This window comes from Fusarium phalaenopsidis (assembly GCF_050370095.1).
Source record: "Fusarium phalaenopsidis strain FUZ10S chromosome Unknown contig_32286, whole genome shotgun sequence".
In the NCBI taxonomy this organism is placed as follows: Eukaryota; Fungi; Ascomycota; class Sordariomycetes; order Hypocreales; family Nectriaceae; genus Fusarium; species Fusarium phalaenopsidis.
The window spans coordinates 3,652,776-3,671,750 of NW_028145413.1; the positions used below are offsets into that span (position 1 = coordinate 3,652,776).

The 18,975-nt window shown below is 52.6% G+C and overlaps 9 protein-coding genes across 9 annotated transcripts; 3 read left to right on the forward strand and 6 right to left on the reverse strand.

Annotated features, from left to right (window-relative positions):
• Positions 1–519: 519 nt before the first annotated feature.
• On the reverse strand, positions 520–1,832 carry LRP88_03420 (glycoside hydrolase superfamily; the record flags this gene model as incomplete). Its single annotated transcript, XM_083240039.1, has 3 exons — positions 520–1,567; positions 1,631–1,732; positions 1,783–1,832. The coding sequence occupies 3 exons, from the start codon at positions 1,830–1,832 to the stop codon at positions 520–522; spliced, it is 1,200 nt and encodes a 399-aa protein (XP_083105169.1).
• A 636-nt stretch (positions 1,833–2,468) lies between these two features.
• On the reverse strand, positions 2,469–2,913 carry LRP88_03421 (uncharacterized protein; the record flags this gene model as incomplete). The annotated part of the gene is made up of 2 exons (XM_083240040.1): positions 2,469–2,641; positions 2,703–2,913. The coding sequence occupies 2 exons, from the start codon at positions 2,911–2,913 to the stop codon at positions 2,469–2,471; spliced, it is 384 nt and encodes a 127-aa protein (XP_083105170.1).
• A 600-nt stretch (positions 2,914–3,513) lies between these two features.
• On the reverse strand, positions 3,514–4,638 carry LRP88_03422 (uncharacterized protein; the record flags this gene model as incomplete). The annotated part of the gene is made up of 4 exons (XM_083240041.1): positions 3,514–4,187; positions 4,239–4,263; positions 4,314–4,417; positions 4,479–4,638. The coding sequence occupies 4 exons, from the start codon at positions 4,636–4,638 to the stop codon at positions 3,514–3,516; spliced, it is 963 nt and encodes a 320-aa protein (XP_083105171.1).
• A 574-nt stretch (positions 4,639–5,212) lies between these two features.
• LRP88_03423 (acyl-CoA dehydrogenase/oxidase) lies at positions 5,213–6,529 on the forward strand (the record flags this gene model as incomplete). Its single annotated transcript, XM_083240042.1, has 1 exon — positions 5,213–6,529. One exon carries the CDS (start codon positions 5,213–5,215, stop codon positions 6,527–6,529), a length of 1,317 nt encoding a protein of 438 aa, XP_083105172.1.
• Positions 6,530–7,010: 481 nt separating this feature from the next.
• LRP88_03424 (fungal specific transcription factor domain-containing protein) lies at positions 7,011–9,440 on the forward strand (the record flags this gene model as incomplete). The annotated part of the gene is made up of 7 exons (XM_083240043.1): positions 7,011–7,096; positions 7,255–8,103; positions 8,162–8,228; positions 8,284–8,464; positions 8,518–8,695; positions 8,747–8,899; positions 8,951–9,440. The coding sequence occupies 7 exons, from the start codon at positions 7,011–7,013 to the stop codon at positions 9,438–9,440; spliced, it is 2,004 nt and encodes a 667-aa protein (XP_083105173.1).
• Positions 9,441–9,702: 262 nt separating this feature from the next.
• Positions 9,703–10,800, forward strand: LRP88_03425 (uncharacterized protein; the record flags this gene model as incomplete). Its single annotated transcript, XM_083240044.1, has 3 exons — positions 9,703–9,744; positions 9,799–10,393; positions 10,556–10,800. 3 exons carry the CDS (start codon positions 9,703–9,705, stop codon positions 10,798–10,800), a joined length of 882 nt encoding a protein of 293 aa, XP_083105174.1.
• Positions 10,801–11,141: 341 nt separating this feature from the next.
• Positions 11,142–14,357, reverse strand: LRP88_03426 (thiamine diphosphate-binding protein; the record flags this gene model as incomplete). The annotated part of the gene is made up of 3 exons (XM_083240045.1): positions 11,142–11,668; positions 11,722–14,122; positions 14,178–14,357. The coding sequence occupies 3 exons, from the start codon at positions 14,355–14,357 to the stop codon at positions 11,142–11,144; spliced, it is 3,108 nt and encodes a 1,035-aa protein (XP_083105175.1).
• Positions 14,358–15,031: 674 nt separating this feature from the next.
• LRP88_03427 (uncharacterized protein) lies at positions 15,032–16,501 on the reverse strand (the record flags this gene model as incomplete). Its single annotated transcript, XM_083240046.1, has 4 exons — positions 15,032–15,148; positions 15,201–15,383; positions 15,432–15,818; positions 15,875–16,501. The coding sequence occupies 4 exons, from the start codon at positions 16,499–16,501 to the stop codon at positions 15,032–15,034; spliced, it is 1,314 nt and encodes a 437-aa protein (XP_083105176.1).
• A 906-nt stretch (positions 16,502–17,407) lies between these two features.
• Positions 17,408–18,768, reverse strand: LRP88_03428 (uncharacterized protein; the record flags this gene model as incomplete). Its single annotated transcript, XM_083240047.1, has 5 exons — positions 17,408–17,769; positions 17,821–17,951; positions 18,002–18,473; positions 18,521–18,557; positions 18,625–18,768. The coding sequence occupies 5 exons, from the start codon at positions 18,766–18,768 to the stop codon at positions 17,408–17,410; spliced, it is 1,146 nt and encodes a 381-aa protein (XP_083105177.1).
• Between the last annotated feature and the right edge of the window lie 207 nt (positions 18,769–18,975).

Genomic DNA, 18,975 nt, shown 5'->3' on the forward strand with positions numbered 1-18,975 from the left:
CACCCATGTGGTTGGTTTTGTTCCTAGATGGTGGCATGGCAGCGGCTTTTCTTCGTGAAACTGCCTGAAAGTTAGAACCCCTTGGTCAGAAAATTAAGTCCTGGTCAAGGCCTGTTCCAGATGTCGACTCGGGGCCTCTTGTTGGCTGGAAATCGGGTGGATGATCATTCCATCCTGGGAGCTGTTGGTTCATCTTTGTAAGGATTGGAAACCTGATGGACATCCCGGGACTTTTGCGTCGGCCGCCTGGATCATACCCAATATCCTTGCGCCCTTCGTTACGCCTAGCTTAGCTTAGGATGAGGTCTTGTGATGCCGATCAAGACTGTTTTGATGGCGAGCGGATTGCCTTGTCAGCTGTCAGTGTCAATAGAAGTATTATGTAGGTATTGAAAGATGTATTCTCGGATCTGTTTAAATTCATTGACGAAAACTTCATATATTCATGCCCATTTGTGCGTCAATTTGGGTGCCCTGTCCAGCTCTCTTCCGGCCTGTTATTCCAAGCTACCCTTATCCTTAGTTGTTCGGGAACCCATTGCGCAGATTATCATACTTGGTCGCCGGGTACTCGATGCAATTCTCCTGCCTCATGAGCGCCTGCGGCCCTCCAAACGTATTAACCACAGTCGTGATCAAGCTCTGATCGCCGTCCTTGTCGCCGCTGCTCTCCCACCACATGGCACCTCCCAGCCGCCACTTCTTGATGTACTCGGCCTTTGCCCACGCCATCTGCGGCGTGTCGTACGTGACCATGGTGCGTCGCTGCGGATCGTAGCAGTAGCTCGCACCGGAGGCGTTATCGTTGTACTCCTGGGCGCCCGCGAGGGGTAGGTTCTTGTAGTCGTAGACTCCGCGCTCCCAGTTGCCCTCTCCGATGCCTTGGTATGGGCGGCCGGGACCGTCGGTGTTCTCGAAGGAGCGGCCGTAGAGGGGCATGCCGATGACAATCTTTTGCGGGTTGACACCGCTGCGGACGTAGAAATCGAGGGCGGCCGAGGTTGAGAAGGGAGTGGATGAGGGATTGTCGCGCGACGGGTAGAGGTTGGCCTGGTGGCCGGCCGACGAGTCCCAGGAACCAGCGTAGTCGTAGGCCATGAGGTTCCAGAAATCCAGGTACTGGTCCATGCCGCGGATGTCTAGCTTCTGGAAGTTCTGCGCGCCCGCAGGGCAGGCCACAGTGAGCTCAAAGTGGTGAGGTCGGCTCAGGGTCTGGGCATAGGCGTCCATGGCCTGGCGGACGGCAGCCAGCAGCTCGACATAGTTTCTCGCCTCATTTGCATCCTGGGGGTACTCCCAATCAATGTCGATACCGTCAAAACCGAGGTTCTTGAGCAAGTCGACACAGCTTCTGGCAAACGTGTCACGACCCTGCGGGGTGCTCGCGGGAGCCTTGAAGTTGCTGCTATAGGTCCATCCACCGACTGAGAGGAGGATCTTGAGATTACGGTTGCGCTTCTTGAGGAGGTTGAGCTGCTTCATGCAACCGTAAAGGTTGGTGCCGGAATCATTCCAAGAGTCGCCCTCCCAGTGAATGTCGGTGTCCGCCCAAGCGTCGGTGAGATGGCTGGAGCATCATCCAATGGTGAGTAAAGCGGATCTGGCGGGTAGAGATGGGGTTCAAGCTTACACTTCGCCCGTGTCGCTGCGGACATTGGCAAACGAGTAGAGAATGTGGGTAAGCTTCTCTACGGGAAGATCTTGGGGACGATGCTTCCGGGCGTAGATGGCCCTGAGATGACGTTAGTCGATGGGCATCTACGGTCAAGGATGGGTTCGTACCAGTTGACGTAGTAAGCTACGGTGCGGAAGCCTTCAGGACCGCCGCCCATTGTGGATGGAGTGAAGATGTTTAGGAAGGATGTATTGTGAAGAATCAATGCAGCAAAGAGCGCAAAGACGGCGCTTATAAGTAAGAGCCAAGACCAGCTGCAAGTCTTGGGTCGTGAGCTGGGCTGCCTCTGCTGGGTATTCGTGGTGATGGTGGAGCGGCACTTGAGGGGCACAATGTGGGGAGTCACTTGAGTTGAAAGGAGCGTCAATTGCTAGCAAGCAACCTCTTAGATATAAGGAACGCGCCGAGGCATCCTTGCCTCTTACTCAGCTCAGCCGCCATGACCGACCTTGATTGACCCAATGTTTGCATCCCGTCCAAGAAAGAAAAAGGCGTCGTCATCTGGGGCGGTGATTGGGCTTGGGCTGTCTTTGATGCCAGCATGTGTGGCGGTGCCGACGTGGCGATGCAACTAACCTGGAACAACGGATGGGAGCCACGCAGTCGTCAAACGCAAACCGGTCACTAAATATCATAAATAAAATATGAGAAAAATAACAGAGGTAACTAAATAGAATATTCAGAGATCCATGATATTATCTCTCATTGTTATCTCTCATTTAGCTCATAGTTAGGCTATATAGTGAATACTCTTTATTGGCTTAACTTAGCGTAGTCGTCCTCATGTCGGATCTTAACTTTCTTTACGACCATGCGGGATTTTGGAGAAGACATCTGCCTCAGTTGACCACGCGGGCTGGCCAGTCTCGTCGACCCACGCTTCGAGAACACTGACCTCGTGGGGACTGAGCGCCCAGCTGTTGCTCTCGAACCGGTTATTTTCTTTGTCATGCCACTTGCTTATAGCTGTGCGTATGTGAGCTTCTGCCTACCCTAAAGTGCAGACTGTTGTCAAGTGTTCACTCACGCTGCTTCTTGGCTGTCACCTTCCTTGCCCAGTCGTAGAAAATTCCCAGAACCATATCGTCAATCGTTGCAAGTCCGGGGAGGGCATTCCACCCCTTGACATCTCTTTTGTGGAGGCTCTTGGTAACGTGGCATTTGCCGGCTTTGGGCAGGGGATGGGCTTGCGCGGTGCTGATGAGCAGCAGGCCGAGTGCTGCGAAGGAGACCTTCATGGTGGCGGTGATGAGGAGGATGCGAACAGTATTGGAAAGCAAGCTGCGACAGCCAAGTGGCCGTCGATGGGCTTTTGTAACTTCATACCGAAAGGAGAGCTGATCTGTCCTCCCCTCTTTCACAAAACCCAAAAGGACAAGTTGCTTGAAGCTCAAAAACGTTACCTGAAGAAGCGCCGATGAAGATGAGAGGTAACTAAGTAGATTTGCGTTTCCCCTGCCGAGCAGTTCGTGTACCTATAATGGTGCTTGAGGGTGGATCAAAATCACAACCTTGACCATGAGAAGTCCCTGAAACAGATCCATCTGTGGAACAATGGTTTATCGGATGATGGGCGAGATATGGTGCACAGTTGCTGATCGCTTAAGCTTCTACTTTATGGGCAGGTATGGACGGCTAGAGAGGGTCGTGATGCGTGAAACACTAAGAGGCGCATTGAGAAATACGCCGCATAAAGGGTGGATTACGAGAGGCCTCAAGGTCGAGATCTAAGCGTTGGGTGGGATACCAGCACAGCTGCTGAGCGCTCCCGCACTGAAGTCTCCTGGTTCCTTCAACTAACTCTGGTCTGTGAGCCTGAAAACACCCATGCCTGATTCCTACAATAGCTCATCTTGCTTTACTCCTCGAGATACATACTCTCGATACAAATGCCGATGCTGCTCCAGAATCAACAGTGTCGCAGCCGTATGCGGTCCTAACCGCGCAAAACTGGGTAACCACCCCCTGAAAGCCCATCTCAACCCCTCAGATCTCGTCAATTCTGTCATCATGCCGATAATGGAACTTGAACCTCCTTGACTCATGGTGCGTGTCTTGATCACATCAATGGGGCTGCATATCGTTGTGGCTAATAGGCCTGCCAGAAGTGAAGCTAGCAGTTGTGTTGGTGCACCATCCTTAAGGCTGAAGTTGTCCACCAGGGACTGCTTGATGCCATCGTAGGAGGCAAGTTGACAGCTTGTCATGGCACCGGCCCGAATAGCGTTGGGAAAGACACCGCGGAGGTAGCCCTGGAGACCATCTGTCTTTGCGACGCGAACAAGGACGTCAAATACTGAGCGGTAGTTCTGTCGAAGAGACGGTGGGAGGGACCGGTCGTTTTGCATGCGCACGTTGGCAAGATCGGCCGGATTCCCGACGAGGGCACCGCAGGCACCGGATAGAAAGGCACCTGGGAGGAGGATGGTCATGGGGGCTGGACCGCCGCCATGTTTCGAGGACTGTTCCTTGATCGATTCGTAGATGGCGAATCTTGTGGACCCATAAGTCACTTCAGTCTGGTATTAGCACAAGTGATGGTACTCATTAGGAGAAAACTGACATTGACGAAGCAAGCCTGCTGACAGCTATTCTTTGAGTCAGCGATACTAGCTGTCTGATCTTTGAAGCAACTTACGCCGCGGTACAGGCCGGAGACACCCTCATTGCGAAGGATATGGACTATCGTCTCCAGCACGTTCTTTCGTTCTGACAATGGTGTAGCCTGAAGCCTGACCTTGACTAGAAATCATGACAAGTTAGTAACTCGGTATGCTGGAAGGAGAGCGAGGAAACCACCCACCCAAATCAAGAGGATGTGAGCATACGACGGCCAGACATGATGCTGATCCGCCAAACCACTTTGGATATTGTATATTTTGTTTTGGTACCAACTTTTGGTGTTTATGATGTTCTGTAAGAGCTGGAAGAGACTGAACGGCTACTTGGGTATCTTGCGCCATGATTGCGGAGTGCTCCGAGAATGAAGAGAAGCCGGATATGAAGTGGAACGAATAGCTAGATCAACTGCCCTATTTGAAGTACTTGAAGGATAAGCAACACTTCTCTATACATCAATCATAGCCCGAATACTCCTGACAAGTCGGCGTTTTCTATACCATGTCGGAGCCGTGATGCCCCCGGAACCGAGGGCGTTGCGCTACCGGAGCCGGCAAGGTCATCGGGGTCGGCGCCCAAGATGCCGTTGATATTATGGAAAAGGCGCCTGAATCGCCGAATTCTTATCCCTACCGGATTTGGAATACGATTGAAAGATAATTGGGCGTTTGAAGTAGCCAATTCGGCTACTCAAGATGGAGGGCGTTCTGGACAATCCCCACACTTTGTCTGCTGAGTCGGCTATATGACATGTTACTCCACAACTTGGTGCCGTCAACTACCTTGCGATTGAACTGGTGATTCGGCAACTAGGGTTCTTGTAAGTGCAGCGAGAATATCGTGTTCATGGATAAATGAAGCTCACATCTCCAGACATTTAGATTCAGTATCACCTCTCATCCTCAGCAATCTTTCAACATGTCACGATCAGTAGCGAATCAACTCTGGCGCTTGAGTCGCCCTACCCTCTCATCCTCCCGCGCTCAGGCTGGACGAAGCCATGCCTTTTCAACAACAAGTTCACGGAGACTTATGGGAATGGCTGGCTTCACTGAGAACCAACTCATGGTTAGGGAAGCTGTGAGCCAGGTCTGCTCTGAGTTCCCCAACACCTACTGGCAAGAGCATGACCAGGAGGAGAAAGACCCCAAGGAGTTTCACGCTGCGCTTGCGAAAGACGGATGGTTGGGAATCGCACTTCCCGAGTCCCTGGGAGGCTCTGGTCTGGGCATCTCTGAGGCGACCATGATGATGCAGACTATCACCGAGTCTGGAGCTGGAATGGCTGGCGCACAGTCAATCCACGCCAACGTCTATGCGACACAACCCCTGGCCAAGTTTGGCTCTCAAGAACAGCTGGAAACAACAGTCCCTAATATCGTGTCTGGAAAGTGGCGAGTCTGCTTTGGTGTTACGGAGCCAAACGCCGGCCTCGACACTCTCCGACTGGGTACCACTGCAAAGAAGAACTCAGATGGATCCTACAGCGTCACTGGCCAGAAGATCTGGATCACTTGCGCCCAGGTCGCCTCCAAGATGATCCTTCTTGCTCGAACAACACCACTTGAGGAAGTCAAGAAGCCTAGTGAAGGCCTCTCCCTGTTCTCTATCGACCTGAACCGAGACCAGCCTGGTCTTGATCTGCGCAAGATCAAGAAGATGGGTGGTCGCGCTGTGGACGCCAATGAGGTGTTCTTCGACAACTATCAGATCCCTGCCAACTCTCTGATTGGCGAAGAAGGCAAGGGCTTCAAGATGATCCTTCACGGCATGAACGCTGAGCGCTGTCTCCTTGCCGGCGAGGCCCTCGGTCTGGGTTATGCGGCTCTTAAGAAGGCCAGCGAATACGCCCGTGAGCGTGTCGTTTTCAAGCGCCAAATCGGAATGAACCAAGCCATTGCACACCCCCTAGCCGACGCCTACATGAAGCTCGAGGGCGCCAAGCTGGCTACCTACCACGCAGCACGACTCTACGACCAGAGCAAGACAGACTCATCCATCCGACAAGACGAAGTGGGTGTCGCGGCCAACAGCGCCAAGTACATGGCTGCCGAGGCTGCGTTTACAGCTTGCGAGAGGGCGGTTCTTACACACGGAGGTATGGGATATGCCATGGAGTATGATGTTGAGAGGTGGTTCCGCGAGTGTCTTGTGCCGAGGATTGCGCCTATTAGCAGGGAGATGATTTTGAACTTTGTCAGCGAGAGGGTGCTTCAGCTCCCCAGGAGTTATTAGGCGAGGGATAACGTGTTTAAAAAGTACATAGAATACAGAACTTCTTGATTAGAACTGAAGTCTTCACACCATGACTGGTAGATGAATTCCCCCACTTACACACAGAGCGGGGGGTACGTACACACCATTCACGCCGATGAGAGCTGTATGTTGATAAGGAGAATAAATCAGGTCAACCATGTCATGGAAACGATAAGGATAACCAAGGACTCCATATTGAATCCACCAACCCCATATCTCTCCTCCAAGAACATCGATTGATCTCATCTGCCCTCGGTTACTTGCCTCTCAGATAAGTGGACCCATGACAATGTCATCGCCGGATGTCCCTCCCGAAGCTCGGGTCTTGACTCTTACCAATTCTCTTACCAATTCACATTCATATAACAAGACATTCTCCCCCGGCTACTCTGCCAAATAAGCCGAATGGCCAGTGTCGTTGTTGTTGATCCCAGCCAAGACACCGATCGATCGATGCACAATGTTCCCATCAGCGGCTACCGATGACGCCTCGACGGCGGCTACCGGCACTGTCAAACGTGCCCGCGCGAAACATGCATGCCGTGAGTGCAACTCTCGGCGGGTGAGATGCAATGTCACGGAGTGCCATCCCTGCTCCAATTGTGCTTCTTCAGGGGTCAATTGTGAGGTGTTGCCGTCTCGTCGGGGAAGGTGAGTTGACTTGATACTCCTTGTATTGGATATTGGTCTAACAATTAGTCTAGATACCCGCGAAAGAACAAGCGCCAGAAGCAGATTGAACAACAAAGGCCTTCTGCTCTGAGTCCAAGTGTACAGGGCAGCGATGGGGGACTCCTCTCTCATCGGCCGACGTCATCTGTTCATACAGTGGCATCAGGCGCAACTCCTCATACTGAGAGAGACGCTGCCGATACCAGAATACCGGCTAGGAGTCCTTCACCTTCAACAGATTCAGCAGCACCTGGGAACTTGTTCTTTGGTGAATCCAACTTTCTTACCCTGGTTCCTGGTATGCCCCGTATAGGAGAGCAGCCCGACGAACAAGATGATCAAAACGGCAGCAAGCAAAAGGCCCGACTCCTCTTTCCCATCAACAGCACACCTCAGTCCATGCCCGAGGGGGCATCTCCCGCCAGTATCGATCGCCTCAGTGTAGGAACATCACGATATCTGCGCGATGAGGGCGCCCTCACCTTACCCGACCTACAAGCCTGCACTCCAGCCTTGCAAGCCTACTTCACCTGGTTTCACCCATGCTTCCCAATCCTGGATAGGGCAGAGTTCACTCGCCAACTGGCTGCGTCCGAGGTCTCATACCTTTTAATGCAGTCTATGCTCTTCATCGGCGCGACATACTGTGATAACGCGACCATCACCTCCATGGGTTTCAGCGACAGAACAGAGGCCAAGTCTTTACTATACACACGCGCGAGACTTCTTTTTCATGCCGATTGGGAAAAGGATGAGATTACCCTGATCCAATCACTATTTCTTATGAGTTTCTGGCGAGGCGGTCCCTCTGATGTTAGGGATGTGCGGTATTGGTTGGGAGTAGTCATTGGCGTGGCAGAGTCATATGGACTTCATAGATCGTGAGCTGACCCTTCTGACAAGTTTCAAGCTGAGGAAGCAGAGACTGACATCTTCTAGACCAAGGTTCACGACTAGAGATCCCCAAAAGGCTCGTCTTAGGAGGCGAATTTGGTGGTCTATCTACGTGAGTCACCTTCGCATGCAATGAGATAGCCCTCTAACCCATGCAGGTTCGAGAGCGACAAGCAGCTGCTTCGTTGGGCCTTCCCAGCAGAATCAGAGATGATGACTGTGACATCGAGCCGCTGAGCCCGTCGGACCTGGAGTCTGAAACCGAACACCCGGACTTTTCACCCTTTGGTTGCTGTAAGCCGGAGCACATAACGTATGCCATTAAGATGGTAGATGTTGCACGAATACGTGAGTAACCAGAGAGAGCTAAATTGGTGTCAAGTACTAACTCGTTGGGATAGTTGGCCGGGTAGTTGATGTGCACTTTTCGCCTGGCAGGCAACCGTCAACCCCTGAGCAGATCCAAGACGTGGGTGACGCACTGGAAGACTGGAGGGCAAACCTCCCAGAAGACATGAACCGCGGTGTCGAGGATGGTACGGCCTCAGTGTGGGCGCATCTGTTACACCTTGCCTACAAGTATGTTATCTCTGCCAGTAGCCGAAGCCGTTACTAACAGCACTTGTGAAGCCATCTTCGGATTCTCATTTATAGGCACAAGTTTCTCAGATACGGTCAAGACGAACAGAGCGGGCAGATCGCCGTAGCGGCAGCGTCTAAGATTAGCAGAATCGCCGAGGACATGCTTGCACAAGGAACCCTTCGATATGGACAGATGCACTTGTAAGTTGGATAAATAAATGAAAAGAAGTACATATGCTGACCGGCTATTAGAATTACGAGTTTATTTGCCGCTCTATGCATCCATGCCATCAGCATAAGACGAGGCGTAGATGTGTCTCGGCGAATCGCAGAGCATCGCGCGCAGATGTGCCTCCTCGGCCTGCAAGAGATCCAAAAATACTGGAGGATCAACAACAATGTGCTGGACTTGTTTCTCCAATATCTCGACGTGTCGATTGCCCAACGACTACACGGCGCAACAAGCAGCGATGCGCCCATCCACAGCATCGCCGACCTTGAATCAGGAGCGACTTCGGAAGACCAGCAAGGAAGTGCAGATGCAGCCAGCCCAGGAGAGCGGACACATGACTTTCCCACCCCGCAGACGCAGGCCCAGACAAGAGTGTTCGAAGACCAATACTTCAATCTTCTGTACGGACCCTGGGAGGGCGATGACGGCATGGCGGATCTCGGCCTGGTTCTGCAGGCGAATGATCCGATGCAGATGGAGAGTCTCAATATCCTGGGCCGTTCGCGGTGAATCAAACTCCGGAGATGACATCCGAGTCTGATGTGGAGACCGGCTACTTCGGTTACTTAGGACTCTCCAAGTAACCGAGACCACGGCCGGGAGCCCCGGTTCCACCTCCGTTCTCCACCCGGACCATGACCGAACTGACTCCGTCGTCTTGTTGGCCGGTTCCGGTTGAGTGTTATACATACATGGAATTCCCGCCATATGCCTTGACCAGGGCCTTCAACTAAATCTATCCATCTATTGTCAGCCATTGGGAAGCGGGATCATGATGACGAAATCGATTCACATCCGCCAAGCCGGCCGTATCGCTCAGGCAGTATCATGCCAGCGACGAGGCTTCACAGTCTCTTCACGTCTACAGAAGGCCACAGCTGCAGATGCGGCATCCTATCTTCTTGAGAACTTTGCCGACAAGTCTGTTATCCGTCGTCAACTCATCGACGCCAACCAATTACAAAAGCTCGCCCTCACACTTGGCCGCCCCAATCTCAATGGCACAGACGTTTCTGAGAATGCGCCAGTAGCTGGAACCCCTGTACCTCCAGGCTATCATCTGGCATATTTTACGCCTAATGGTACCGAGGGAGATCTTGGTGCGGATGGGACAGACAGGACTTTTAATGCGTCTGCTCCGTTCACGAGGAGAATGTGGGCGGGTGGAAAGATGCAGTGGGCGGAGCCATCAAGTGGCACCCTCCTCCGAGTTGGAGATGAGGTTGAAGAACGGACGAGGTTGGTGAGTGCCGTGCCAAAGAAGAGTCGCTCGGCGGGAGAAATGGTTCTGGTCGAGGTTGAGAAGGAGTTTTGGGGTCCAAAAGGTTTGGCCTTGACTGATCGTCGATCATGGGTCTTTCGACCTGAGATTGATCTCAATGCCATTAAGGAGCCGCCAAAGCCGCTTGAGAACGTTGCTCGTGATCCATCATCTGTGAAGGACTTGGCAACAAAGAGCGAGGGTATGTCTTTTGAACCATCTACACACGATCATTCACTGACAACAGTAGGCGTTCCCATCCGAGAACTTCGATGGTCACCAGTTGGCCTCTTTAGATTCTCTGCCCTCACATTCAACGGCCACATGATCCACTACAACGAGGACTGGACTCGTAATGTGGAAGATCACGCCGGTCTGGTGGTTCATGGACCTCTGAATTTGATCAACCTCTTGAACTATTGGCGCGACATCCATGGAAACGGAGAGGGTCCTAGGGATATTAAGTATAGGGCCATGTCGCCTTTGTATGCGGGTGAGACGTACAACATCCGGACGGACGGTGTACGAGATGCCGAGGGTGGCAAGGTTTGGGATGTGTTGGTGGAAAAGAATGGAACTGTTTGTATGAAGAGCGAGATATCAGCTTAAAATGAGCTCTCTGACCCTACGTATAATCAAGAAATCTTTCTAGTCCCAAGTATGACCATTTCCATTGAATTTCATGTAAGTTGTCGGCGTTTCCGACAAGCATGCCACTATCAGCTTGGGTTGCGACAACATACGGCCTTGGCCTCAATGAGATTGTTATGCTAAAAAAGTGTTCTTTGCTCAGAAATAGGGAGTTATCTCTGCCTGAGAATATAAAGAGAAATGCCTCAATTGACAATGCTACAATCTAGAGAGTTCTGTCTCAATGTACCTTTTAATCTGGTGTTAAATCTGATGTTCCATCTTCTGCCCAGGACCATCCCGCTTAAAAGACCACAAAATCATTCTTGAACGCTGAAAGCATCCTCAAGAAGCTGCTTCTCCTCCGCCTCGTGCCTCTTCTTCAACCCAGTAGCCGGGCTCGCGCTCACAGCCCTTCCAGCATACAACACCCTCCTCGCTGACAGACTATCCGACTCGCGGAGAGAAGCCTCCAAACGGTCGCGAACATAGTGCCAAGCTCCACCGTTGTAATGCTCCTCCTGTGCCCAGACGATGTTCTGCGCGTTGGGGTACTTTTCTAAGTTGGCCTTGACTTCACGCCAGGGGAAGGGGTGCAGTTCCTCGATACGTGTGATGGCTGTGTCACGGAGGCCGTTGGTGGCTCTATGCTTGACCAAAGAAGCGTAGACTTGGCCGGAACAGAAGATGACACGAGAAATCTTGTCCGCGCTATCTATTCCGCCGGCTTCGTGTTCTGGGTCAGCAAGAACAGGTTGGAAGGTGGCAGAGGGATCAGTGAAGAGTGAGATGTCGGATCTGGCGATGGGATGGCGAAGAAGAGACTTTGAGAAGAAGATGACCAACGCTAGTTATTTATGTTAGTTGACGTACGCAAGTGGTGTGATACTGTAGACCTACGCTTGCGATATTCTCGCTTCAGTTGACGACGCAGCACATGGAAGTAGTTTGCCGGTGAAGTCATACAAACAATTTCCACGTTAGAATCCTGGTGTGCTCGGTCAATAGCCTCTTCACTAGGCCAAGACCTGCCCTCTTCATTGCACATCAACAAGAACCTCTCCAGTCGAGCAGACGAATGTTCCGCTCCCTGGCCATCATACCCGTGAGGCAGGGAGAGAACGATGCCTGACCGATCAAGCCACTTGGACTCGCCAGCGACGATAAAGTTGTCCAGCATCACCTGGGCGTTGTTGGCAAAGTCACCGAACTGGGCTTCCCACATTACGAGGGGGTTTGGGTCCGCGAGAGTCACGCCATATTCGAAGCCCAGGGCACCAAACTCGCTGAGAGGTGAGTTGATGGCTTCGTAAGGGGCTTGCTCCTCAGAGAGAGTGTTCAAAGGCGTCCATGTCTCGCCCGTGGCTTGGTTGTGCAGGACAGAGTGACGCTGTGAGAATGTTCCACGCTGGACGTCCTGGCCCGTCAGGCGAATAGAGTGACCTTCAAGACAAAGAGTTCCGAATGCCAGGGCTTCAGCAGTAGACCAATCAACAGAACCTTGGTCAAAGCTGCTCAAACGTCCAGCAAGGATGCGTTGCAAGCTTTGATGGAGCTCAAACCCTTCGGGCACGCTGTTGACCTTGTCCGCGATGGACTTGAGTGTGGCATGCTCAACAGCCGTCTGAGTGACGGGGTATTTCTCAACAGCCAATGAAGCCGGCGAAGGGAGAGAATCCCAGCCAGGCGGGAAGTTCTTTCTCTCAGAGACGTATGTCTTGCTAGCCTCAAAATTCTCATTGAGTCTATCCCACACCCACTTCCTCTGCTCTTCAATCTCAGCAGCGGTAAAGGTACCCTCCTGCACAAGCTTGTTGATGTACAGCTCCAATGTCGGAGTTTGATCAGCAACCTGCTTGTACATCATGGGCTGTGTAAAGTTGGGCTGGTCGAATTCATTGTGGCCGAATTTGCGGTAGCAGACGAGATCGATGACAATGTCCTCTTGGAAACGAGCTCTCCAGTCGGCGGCGAGTTGACAAACAAAGGTGACGGCTTCGACATCATCGGCGTTGACGTGAATGATTGGTGAGTCGGTGTACTTCGCCAGATCCGAGGCGTAGGGAGTGGATCGCGAGCACTCGGCATCAGTCGTGAAGCCGATCTGGTTGTTGACGATGATGCGGATCGTGCCGCCGACTTGATATCCATCAAGCCTTGAGAGACCAAGAGTCTCATAGACGACTCCCTGGCCTGCAAAAGCAGCATCGCCGTGCAAGGCAAGACACATGGCACGGGTGCGGTCCTTGTCGCCGCGCAGCTTCTGAGTGGCATAGGCAGATCCTGTTGCGACAGGATCAACGGCTTCGAGATGTGATGGGTTGGCGAGGAGGGATAGAGAAACACGATGGCCTTCGGGAGTGATGCGATGGCCATCATGTCCGAGGTGATACTTGACATCACCAGCCATGCCAGGAAGATCAGCAGTGACTCGTCCCCCAAACTCGGCGAGAATCGCTTCGCGGGGCTTGCCATAGACGGTACCCAGCATGGTCAACCTTCCTCGATGACAGCTTCCAATAACAATATCCTCAATACCGTGAACATCGACACTCTGGTCGATAAGAGAAGTAACACCGGGAGCAAGACCCTCGGCACCATCAAGACCGAATCGCTTCTCAGTGGGGAACTTGGTAGCAATGAAGCGCTCAAATCCAGTGCTCCAGATGAGACTATCCAAGATCCTCTTCTTTTCATCCGGTGAGAACTTGAAAGGAGTAGGCACTTCGAGTCTTTCACGGAGCCACTCGCGTTTCTCAGCGCCTGGGATGTGAGAATACTCGATGCCGTAGTTGCCGCAGTACATCGACTCATATGCGGACACAATCTCCCTTAGGGTCATCGACTTGCGGCCCTGGGCTGCGAATTGAGGGAGAAGATCCGGGCCGAGAGCGAATTCCCGGTTTAGGTCGGCGGCAGTGAAGCCGTGATAGGCGGGGTTCAACTCTTCCGGGTGCTCAGCATGAGGTGCCTGACCATTCTTGCGAAGCCCAAGGGGGTCGATGTTGGCGATGTGATGTCCATGTGATTGATATGCAGCAGCAAGTTTGCTCAACTTTAGCTGGTCCGCCACCTGGCTACCTTGTGATGGATGAACTTGAGACTGCAGAGCTGGATCTCGAGGCGATAGATAGCCAGGGGGCAATTGGACAGCCTGGGCAGGCGACTGTGACCTATCCTCCATATTGCGGAAGTAGGTCCTCCATGACACATGAACAGATTCTGGAGACTCTCTCCAAGACTGATACATCTCATCAATGTATGAAGCAGCACCTCCCTGGAGGAAGGACTCCGCCTGTGTCTAAACAGTGTAAGTCGCATGTAAAAGACCTTGTTAACAAGTGTAGTATACTCACTGGAGGCTCCGAAGGGGCTACAGCCTCTGCGTGAGCCGTAGCATAGTTCCTGCCCCCATCTTTTCTAGTGGTCTGGGTGGTTTTGAGTGTCGTGAGGCCCCGTGTGAGTTGGTGTTGACAGCAGACTCCACGAGCAAGTCTCCTACCACCGGCAGAAGCAGAACGAGCTGACCGCAACATAATGACAGAGATTTGATGATGCTAAAGTGTCAATCGACCTTGTAAAAAGTCCATTAAGGTACAAGATGGATCAAAGATCGGATCGAAGCAAGTCATTCATGGAGGTCGGGACTTGTATCCAGGCCAAGATCCATGCAGCCCGCGGCAATGCCGTGACAACATCCACGGCAATCCCATGGCTATAGATAAATGGCCCGAAGGCTAGGCGAGTTAGCAAAGGCGTTTGGAGGCGGATAGCTGGATGAAGCCCAGAATGGGCAAATCATCGGAGGCAAAAGGAAGGCTTTCGGGGGCGACATCCGAGGGTGAGTGAGCGAGAGAGGCGGAGACTCCAACAGCTCGCTTCGTTGGTGTTTTAGTGACCGAGTAGCCGACTCACCATAGCAAACGGCGGAACCTTGGGAATGGATTCTCCTTACACAACTTGCAAACTACATGCATTGAACATGAGGCTCTTCCCGTCCGCGATATGCTATAGGGTCTGGAGGAGGAGAATCGACTGAGTTGTTCACCCGTAGAGTATCATGATTTGGTAGATATTGGCAGTCAAACGCCTGTATTAAGTCCAAGTCTACAAAAAGCGCCAATCCATGCAGCCCTTCACAGACAAGTTCCGACCGAGCCCATAAAGTCCTTATTTTTACTAAAATACAAATACTCTAGGAAGGCCTCCTTTAAGCAAGAAGCATCCGGGAAGGATCCTCGATATACTGCTTTACGATGTTGAGGAAGCTGACAGCCTCCCGACCATCAATCAGACGGTGATCATAGGTCAAGCTAATGTACATCATCTGTGAAACACGGCATTAGCTTGTGAAACCGAAGAACAGCGTGCATACTTACAGGTCGGATCTCGGCCTGGCCGTTAATAGCCATGACGCGCTGTTGGATACCGTTCATGTTGAAGACGGCGGACTGGGGATAGTTGATGACGGGGGTTCCAAACATGGAGCCAAAGATACCGGGGTTGCTAATGGAGTAGTTGCCGCCTTCGAGATCCTCCATAGTGAGCTTTGCATCGCGGGCCTTTATACAGTTAGCGCATTCATCACTCTTGTGATTCTCTATGCTCACCTTCTTGGCCAAAGCAGCAACCTCTCGCTCCAGCTCAACGATGCTGAGCGTATGTGTGTTCCTCAACACAGGCGTCACAAGACCCTTGGGCGCAGACACAGCGATACTGATATCGACATAGTCTCGCCACGTGGTAATCTCCTTGTCCGTATCAATGGCGGCGTTGATCTGAGGAACTTCCAGAGCAGCCAGAGTAGTGGCCTTGGTGAAGGCACCCATGTAACCCAGACGCACGCCGTACTTCTCGGCAACTTCCTCCTTGTACTTGGCTCGCCAGGCCATAAGGTTGGTCATGTCGACTTCTTGGATGGTGGTGAGGGAGGCGCAGGTGTTTTGGGATTGCTTGAGGCGACTGGCGATCGTCTTTCGCATACGGCTCATTTTCTCCTGCGCGACAAGTCACATTAGCTATGTATGGCAATTGCGGCATCTTAAACACTTACAACTCGCTCGGTTCTTGCGGGACCTCCGGTGAATGCGCTCGCAGGGGCGGCAGGTTCGGGCTTGGGCGCAGGCTTCGACTCGGCAGGCTTCTTCGCGGCTCTGGGAGGCTCATGAGGAGGCGTCTGCTCCTTGGTATGGTTCTCCTCAGCCTTTTCAGACTCGGAAGGCTTCGTCTCTTGCTTTGGCTCCTCCTTGGGTGGTTGTTGAGCCTCTCCCTCGCTCTTAGGAGCACTGGCCTCGCCGCCCGTCACGATGCGCGCAAGATCTTGACCAACGACAACAGTATCTCCCTCAGCAGCAAAGTATTCGGCGATGACGGCAGTCTCGGGGGCAGGGACGGAAATGTCGATCTTGTCAGTCTCGATGCTGGCAAGCTCCTCGTCCGCTTCAATGGTCTCGCCAACCTTCTTGGTCAAGCTGGCTAGTGTGCCCTCGTTAAGGGACTCGGCCATCGGGGGCACCTTAACGATGAGTTCGCCATTGAGGACTCTCGAGAAGCCAAACAGGCGACGCTGGGCGTCGATTGCGCCGCGGTGGCAGAGGAAGGCATTGGCGTGGGTTCGAGGGATCGCGCGCGAGAGGCCGGCGAGGCCAGCGACGGCCTTGAATCGTATAGCTGAAGCCATCTTTACTCTGGTCCGTAGATTGATGATGACAAGAAAGGACAGAGCTACAACTTGCGGGGAAGATCAAGTCGGGATTAATCTAACCGAGCTTCTTCGAGCATCGCACGGGCTCTATCTGTCTTGGTGTTGCGATTGAGCGGGCAAAGGGAGAAAGATAATGGTTCGACTCGAGCAAAAGAACCTTGGTTAAGAGAGAGGCTTTACAAGTCCGAGGAAGGTGCGGTCGACGTCAGGAAGCCCGAAAGCTACGTACCCTTAGCGAATGGTGAGTCTGCGATTCCAAACGGCTAAACGATAATATTCGGATGCCGGACATTGAAACCCGACGTGCGTGAAGCCGTGAGGAAGGAAGGATTACATTGCCGAGCTCGGCTATTACGTTCTTTTTCTCCAGCATTTATGACCCTCAGATGCCCCTGGAGCTGAAGATTTGGTCGGTTCAAGATCCTCTTTGCCGAAGATCCAGATCGAAATGAGATGGTTCTTGTGACCAGGTCCAGTACTTTCGCAGCTTTGGCTTCGAGGCTAGCGTAGCCGCGACCTATCACCTCGGTGAGTCAAGGTGAGCGCCGTTACGACACTGTTTGCTCCGGAGCCAGCGGTATCTCAAGCACCGTGTCCTTCAGTCCCCAATGGAACTCGACACTGTACGAGTCTGCAGGTGGGAGGCACACCTCGGAACGCCACCTGCATCGTTCGGTACCGACCTGCTGGTTCATCAACCCAGTCGCCTGGAATGTGGCACTAGGATGTGTCTTGTCTGCAACAAGCATTGCTGACCAACTCTCTCGGCGAGTTCCAGGCGCATATTCAACAGTATTTATTGTATTTGGTATCTCTGTATCAAACCATGCTCTAATAGAAGACAAAACGCCTAGGGTCGCCCCTTGTCCCAGCTCATAGTCGTCATATCCGTTCGACATTTACTGCCGTCTCATTATGTACGTGGATGCCACCGCCCTGCTCCAGGTCCTGAAAGTCCCGGGATGACGTGTACTTTCGCCAAGGGCTCGATATCACCGTCTGCGCGCTGTGCGGCCAGTCGGGCGCATCAAAGTCTGACGGTCCAGGATCCATTCCCGGTGTCAGCTCATGTGTTGAGCTAGAGCCGTCGCCGTCGCGCTCTTTGGTCTTGGTGATGCCCGTGAGCTTGATGCCGTTGCTGAAGGGTGCGCTGGCTTTGGTTGATTGGCCGCCGCCGCTGTTGGAGCTGAGGAATGATCCCGGGAGGATCTTTCGGGCGATCGGTCGGAGCATCGGTAGGGAAGCTATCACATTGATCAGTAACCCGTCATCCATGTCAAGACTTGAAAGCATACCAGCTATTACGGCCAGGTTGCATTCCGCGATGGACCAGGCGTAGTGAGGACCGAATTGCAGCGTCGGCTCTGGCGAATCCGATTTGTACCTGAACGATTCGATGAGGACAAAGATTGAGGCGAGGCAGGTCCTGGATACCAGTCAGCGAGTACTCTAGCAAGTCTCAAGCTGTACACTTACACAGCGCCAAAAGCGAACAGGGCAATGACGGCCACCTTTTGGCCCTTTGGAAGATGAAGCCTGCCGACTTCGATGGCGGGCAGCGCGAGGATGGCACAGTCGATCAGGACGTGCGTAAGGACGGTCGAAAAGAAGAAGGCGGATTCGCGAACGTGACACTTTTGAGTCTTTGTCTCAAGGGGCTCTTCCCAAAAGGCTGAAGTGGGGATGCATTGGAGTGTCACCATAAACAGTCGGAGGAAGAACCAGCTAACAGTGACGGCCGAGAGGACCTGAATCGGGACGCGAATATCGGAGTATTGAAAGAGCCGCCAATAAAAGCTAAGAATCGCAAACTTGGAAAAGGCGATGGCAAAGGTGTAGGTCATGCTCGTGCACCAGATCTGCAACCAAGCAGTCCGCTGCTTGTCCGCGTACGTGTAGTCCTTGGAGAGGTTGTAGTCCATCGGTCGGCCGAGTCCATTGCGAATCCCTACACGATGTCAGGAGAGCTATGATCGAGGAGCGAGCTGCGCTTACAGATCATGCCATTGATCATGAGCGCCAATGAGCCGATCTAAAAAAAAAAAAAAAATGAGGTTATTCAGAATATTCGCGCATCTGATGGTCAAGTCGCGACCTACCCAGCCCACAATGGCAAACACATCGTCCCAGCCATATCCAGTCTTTGTGATTCGACGCGAGAGGAGTCGGAGGAGGAGAGCAGCAGTAGCCAGAGGGAGCGTCACGGCGGCTGCGGCGATGATATTGGGGGTATCATCCCTCATGGTGATGCATGATTGTGGGTATCGAGACGGTCCCGCATGAGCGTGTAGTCGATGGACGACGGCAGAAGCAAGTATAGCGAAATGGAGACAAGAAGAGGGTCAAACGGGCATTTGACAGCTATGTAAACTTCTAGAATGACTCGAGGTGCGACCAAGTGGACGAGGTTTTCCTTCTTTCTCCAGACCCGTCAGGCTCTAAGGACACAA